At 46.8% G+C, this 6,000-nt stretch overlaps 1 protein-coding gene across 1 annotated transcript in view; it reads left to right on the top strand.

Moving 5' to 3' along the window:
• The first annotated feature begins 2,341 nt into the window (after window positions 1-2,341).
• Window positions 2,342-6,000, top strand: part of EXOC4 (exocyst complex component 4) — a 360,306-nt gene continuing 356,647 nt past the window's right edge. Inside the window, 1 exon segment of the mRNA XM_033162287.1 lies at window positions 2,342-2,476. Within this exon segment, the coding sequence (XP_033018178.1) occupies window positions 2,391-2,476 (86 nt within the window). The 5' untranslated portion in view covers window positions 2,342-2,390.

Here is a 6,000-nt window from a genome sequence, read left to right as displayed (position 1 = left end):
TATACCTAAGGAAGTCACATATTGGCTTCCCCTGGGCCAACCCATCCCTGAAATGGGAGCGCAATTTGCCACTTCCCTGCTTGCTCAGAGCAAACAGCAAATGGCCACTAGGTGAAGAAAAAGTGCCTGAATTATTATAGCACTGACTGGGGGGAAGGGAGGGGGGAATGCCCTGATAAACAGTATGGTGCAGTGGTCCCCAAACTTGTTTGGGCTCATCCCCATTATTCATAATAGTGGTTTGCATGACCTATTAAGCAAGATAATAACACAATAAAATTCAAAACAGTAAGAATCAATTGCACGTTTAATCAAAATCCAATTTAAATTGTTTGTTTTAATTAATTTCAACAAAATTGATGAACTTCATCCAGTGTTACCAGGTTTTCAAAGTCTGAAAGTCTTTATACTGCAGGCACACACACACACACACACACACACACACACCCGCTGCCCCCTTGCTTCTTAACACCCCCCTAGCAATCCCATTAACCCTTGGGGAACCACTCAATTGGAGTGTCAGGCTTGGACCAGGGACGCCCGGGTTCAAATCTCCACTCAGCCATGGAACTCACAGGGTGAGTTGGAGCCAGTCATTTCCTCATAGCCAAGCCTACCTTAGAAAGGCTTATCTTGCAAGCCTGCGGGCAGGGACTGTCTTTTTTTTAATTGATTTTATGTAAACCACTCTGGGAGCGCTTTGGGCTGAAGGGCCCTGAACAAACGCTCTAAATAAATAAATAGGGAAAAAAAACTGTTGTGGGAATCCCTTGTGCTTCCCTGAGCTCCTTTGAGGAAGAGCGAGGCGGAAAAATACAATAAATAAATGGTCCTTGGTGGATTTCGCAATCGCTTGTAAAATCTGAAGAAGTACACCTCAGTTTCTGCATCCCTGATGGATTTTGCAAGACTAGTCTCTAATGCATAAAGAGAAATAATATAGATAGAAAATCCAGGGGATCAATATGGCTCAGTCAGATGCTGTAGTGCAGGGAAGGAAACCTCAGCTCTGGGGCCTAAATGCGGCCCTCCAGGTCTCTCTGTCTGGCCCTTGGGACTTTCCTCAGACCACACCCCCTCTTTTCAGGTCACACCTCTTCCCAGACCAGTTTTGCATCCTCCTTGAGTGCTTTTGCCTGCCTGGAATGTGGATTTGAACTCTGATAATGCTTCTTACTAGCCTGAATGGAGTGTGTAAGTATGTATATACCGGTACTGCACAAAGCCAAGTTCCACGTTTGTTGCTTTGGCCCGCTTTGCCTCCATCAATCCTTTGATACACACTGCTTCCCTAGTTCAAGGGTGCAAAAGCTGATGGTGTAAAAACTGACGTAGTTTGGCAACATCTGGACCAAGGCTACCCTCTGCCCCACCTCTCAAGATGAACTCAGTGCTGAAACTAGTCAGTCACATTTGAAAGATTTCTTTACGTATAACCATTTGAACAATAACTTGTCTTATTTTCTATTTATCAAAATTTATATGCTACTTATTCAAGTGGTAATTAAAAAAGCCTCTTAGTACTATATTCAAAAAAAATATAGTTTCAATTCTATTAATGTTTGTTTTTTAATCATTGTCCCCCCCCCCCCGTTTTTAGCTGTTCCTATTTTATCTGTAAGCTGCCTTGAGTCCTTGCCATGAGTCCCTGTCAGGGAAACAGGAGGGGTGTGTGTATATATATATATATGTGTGTGTGTGTGTGTAAACATCTACTACTACTACCACCACCACTACTACAAATAATAACAATTGATAAAACAGAATTAAAAATGGTAGATGTAATAACATTATCAAACTGTAAACAAAATCAATAGTTTTAAAAACAAACATTCCTAAAAAAATTGCATGTTTGTGTAGGCTCGCCTAAACAGAATAGTTTAGCAAGCATCAGGAAAGCTACAATGAAGGCAGCTGCCTAAAATTAATAAAAATGTAATATTATTAATAACGTTAATTGCTTGTTGCCTTTTTATTGTTACGACCACGAGGGGTTTCTTCTTTTCCATCTTACCTCAAAGTGTTTTATGAATTTCTCATCATAATAAAAAAATCAACAAATGCCCGCATCACCACCAGCGCTGCCCACTGCAATATGTGAAAAGCAACAACCCAAAATTGCTATTCCGCTTCTCTCGCTGCGGCCGCCTCCATCCTTGGTCCATTTGCCTCCCTCGCCTCTCCCACCTGTCAGCCTCCACCTGGGAAGCCGCTGGCAACTACAAGCCCCAGAGTGCACCGCGCGAAGTCGCGCAGCGCCCCGTAGGCGTCCTCCCCGCCTCTCCGCGGCCGCCATAGGGCGATTGGTGGCTAGCCTGCGCGCGGATTGGCTGGAAGGCGGAGCGCGCGGGGGGGGGCGAGCTCGACCCTTGTCGGAGGCTGAGCCCAAGATGGCGGCGTCCGAGGCGACTGGCCGGTACAGGAGCAGCATGAGCAAAAGCAAGGACCCTTCCGGCCTGCTCATCTCCGTCATCAGGTAGCGGGGCCGGCCCCTCTCCCCAGGGCCTGAGGGGAGGTCGGGGAGTGGGGAGCCGCCCCTCCCTCCCCCCCACCCCCTCACCTTCGCTGCTGCTGCTGCTGCACCTGAGAGGCCCTCAAAGGGGCCCGCGCGTGAGGGAGGGATGCTCTGGAGGGGGAGTGTGAGAGAGTCCGTGGCGGAGGCAGGAGAGCCAGCTGGGCCTTGGCAACGGCGTTCGTGGGTGTTTGTGTGTGTGTCGTGGGTGCTCGGGCACCCCAGGGAATTGGCACCTGTGCGGTCAGGGAGTGTGTGCCTGAGAGGAGGGAGTGTGTCTGTGAGAGACAGTGAGATTGGGATGGATTAATGCGTGTATGTGTGACAGTGTGTGTGTGTGAATGTGCCTGTGTGTCAGAGATTGTGTCTCAGAGGAGGAGTGTGTGTGTGTGTGTGTCAGAGAGTATGTCTCAGAGGTAGAGATAACGAGCAAGTGTGGTTTGTGTGTGTGTGTGTGTGAGAGAGAGAGAGAGAGGGTGTGTGTTTGAGGGAGATGTGCCTGTGTGTCAGAAAGTGTGTCTCAGAAGGGGAGTGTGTGTGTGTGAGAGAGAGAGATTGTGAGGGATTTATGTCTGTAAGTGTGACAGAAAGTGTGTGTGTGTGTGTGTGTCAGAGAGTATGTCTCGAGCAACTGTGTTTTGTGTGTGTGTGTGTGTGAGAGAGAGAGAGAGAGAGAGAGTAAGAGTGTGTGTGTGTTTGAGGGAGATGTGCCTGTGTGTCAGAGAGTGTGTCTCAGAGGGGGAGTGTGTGTGTGTGTGTGTGTGAGAGAGAGAGAGAGAGAGAGAGATTGTGAGGGATTAATGTCTGTAAGTGTGACAGAAAGTGTGTGTGTTTGTGTGAGAGAGAGAGAGAGAGAGAGATTGTGATGGATAGTTGTGTGTGTGTGTGTGAGAGAGAGAGAGAGAGTGTGATGGATAGTGTGTGTGTGTGTGTGAATGAGGGGGGAGAGATGTGTGTGAGAGTCAGAGAGTATGTCTCAGAGAGCGAGAGGGAGAGTTTGAGGGAGAGTGTGTGTGTGCAAGAGAGTGTAGGTCTGTGAGGAGCAGTCTGTGATGGAGAGTGTCAGTCCTAAAGACACAATGATCCCTGGAACCCCTTGCATTATTGGGGTTCTCCCCCTTTAACTCTGCTCTAGAGATACCCAGCTCTGGCTTTTGTCACCGAAACCCGGTTTGATGAGTATTTGTGTTACCTTCTCCCAAATGTGATCACCTGGTTGTTGGTTGTCTGTTGTTGTTACATACAGTGGAACCTTGGTTGTCGAATGTAATCTGTTCCGGAAGACTGTTCAACTTCCAAGACATTTGACAACCGAGGCACAATTGCCAGCCGGCAAAATACATTGAAAAAATGGAGAAATGTGGTTTGGAAGCCATTCGACTTCCGAAGCGCGTTCGAAAACAGAAGCATTCACTTCCGGGTTGTCTGTGTTCAAAAGCTGAAATGTTCGACTTCCGAAGCATTTGACAACCGAGGTTTCTTTATACCCCACCTTTTCCCCTGGCAGCGATTCAAGGCGGCTTTCAGATAAAAATAAGAACTGCTAAAAACCTGAGGAAACAATAATTTAAAACAATTAAACATGGCTAGAATTTAAACTGTATATATCCATGTAAAACCTATTAAAACAATACAGATAATTACAATAGAAATAACAGCACACCAACTCCTTCATTAAAAGCAGTCAGTTTTCAAAAGCCTGTTGAAACAAGAAGATCTTCTTAACCTGCCAGTGGAAAGATAACAAGGAGGGAGACAGTGTGGCTTCTGTAGGGAGGGAGTTCCAACATGTGGGAGCAGACACTGAGAAGGCAGGTGGCATGGGAAGTTGCCTAATACAGAATCAGTCCATTGGTCCATCTTGCTCAATATTGTCTGCACTGACTGGCAGCAGCTCCTCATTCTTTCAGGCAGAAGACATTCCCAGCCTTACCTGGAGATGACACTGGGGATTGAACTGGGATCCTCCCACATTTAAGGGCACTGAGCTACTGCCCCTTCCCCAAGTAAAACAGCTAAGCAAATATAAGTCATGTTTGATATGATGTCATTTAACATCGGTTTTAGGAACATAGGCCCTGTGCTGAGACCAGTAGTCCATCTTGAACAGTATTGTTTACACTGAGTGGCTCTCCAGGCTTTCAGACAGGGAGTCTTACCTGGCCCTACCTGGAGATGCCAAGAATTGAACCTAAGAAATTCAATCCAGCGTTGGTTCAGAAGTTGCTTGACTACAACTCCCCTTTGTTCCTGACCATTTGCCTTGCTGGCTAGGGTTGGTGGGAATTGGTGGGAGATGTTCCTACCACTGATCAGGTACCCTGCCCAACAATTGGCCACTTGAGCCGCTCTACCTAGCTTTTTTCTTGGGGGGGGGGGTCCTCAGAAAAGGGTGCCACAGTTGTCCGCTCTGTTCTAGCAGTATTTCTGCTTGAATTGGTGGAAGTGAAGCCAGTGTGGTGTAGTGGTTAAGAGCGGCAGACTCGTTATCTGGGGAACGGGGTTCGCGTCTCCACTCCTCCACATGCAGCTGCTGGGTGACCTTGGGCTAGTCACACTTCTCTGAGGTCTCTCAGCCCCACTCACCTCACAGAGTGTTTGTTGTGGGGGAGGAAGGGAAAGGAGAATGTGAGCCGCTTTGAGACTCCTTCGGGTAGTGATAAAGCGGGATATCAAATCCAAACTCTTCTTCTTCTTCTCCTTCGGGTAGTGAAAAGCGGAACATCAAATCCAAACTCTTCTTCTTCTTCTTCTTCTTCTTCTTCTTCTTCTTCTTCTAGCCACAGGAAAGTGTAATATTAATGCCTAGACTAGGAGTTCATTGCAGAGGGGTTGGACTAGATTACCCTTGGGTTCCCTTCCAACTGTATAGTTCTATGAGTCCAGGAAGAATAAGGCTGTATTCATGATCCTCTTCCCTCCAGTTTATCTTTACGACAACCCCGTGAGGCAGGTTAGTCTGAAAGAGAGAGCGACTGTCCCAAGGTCACCCAGTAAGCTTCATGACTGACTGCATATTTGAACTGGGGTCTCTCCAGGCTTGTCTAATACTCAGTCTAGGTGCAGCAGGGCACATGTTGATTCTTTTGTGCTGGATTAAGGGGAAATGGTGTTAGATGCAACTACATCAAACACTCCCAATTGTACAGATAAGTACCTGGAAAAGTAGAGGGCTGTGTTAGCACCCCTCCTTGGCTGAGTCTGTTTGTGTAGAAGTGAATGTTCTGAATCAAAATCAGAGTGGCTTTACATCTGCAGAGGTAAAAGAAAAAAATTAAGGGACCGGCTATAAAGGGCCTTAGCTTCTCCCATGGACTTTTAATTTGAGAGACTCCTTTCAATGCAGTGGAGAATGCAAAGTAGTAACAAGAAAGCCATTGAGTGGGCTGAGATTATATTGAGAGTGGGCATTAGTTACTCAGTGATGTAGAAAGGCAGAGGTAATACTTGCATTCATGCATTTTAGAAATGGAATGAGTCTTCTCACA

The sequence above is a fragment of the Lacerta agilis genome, chromosome 10 (assembly GCF_009819535.1).
Source record: "Lacerta agilis isolate rLacAgi1 chromosome 10, rLacAgi1.pri, whole genome shotgun sequence".
NCBI lineage: Eukaryota > Metazoa > Chordata > Lepidosauria > Squamata > Lacertidae > Lacerta > Lacerta agilis.
This window is presented reverse-complemented; position numbering and strand designations above follow the sequence as displayed.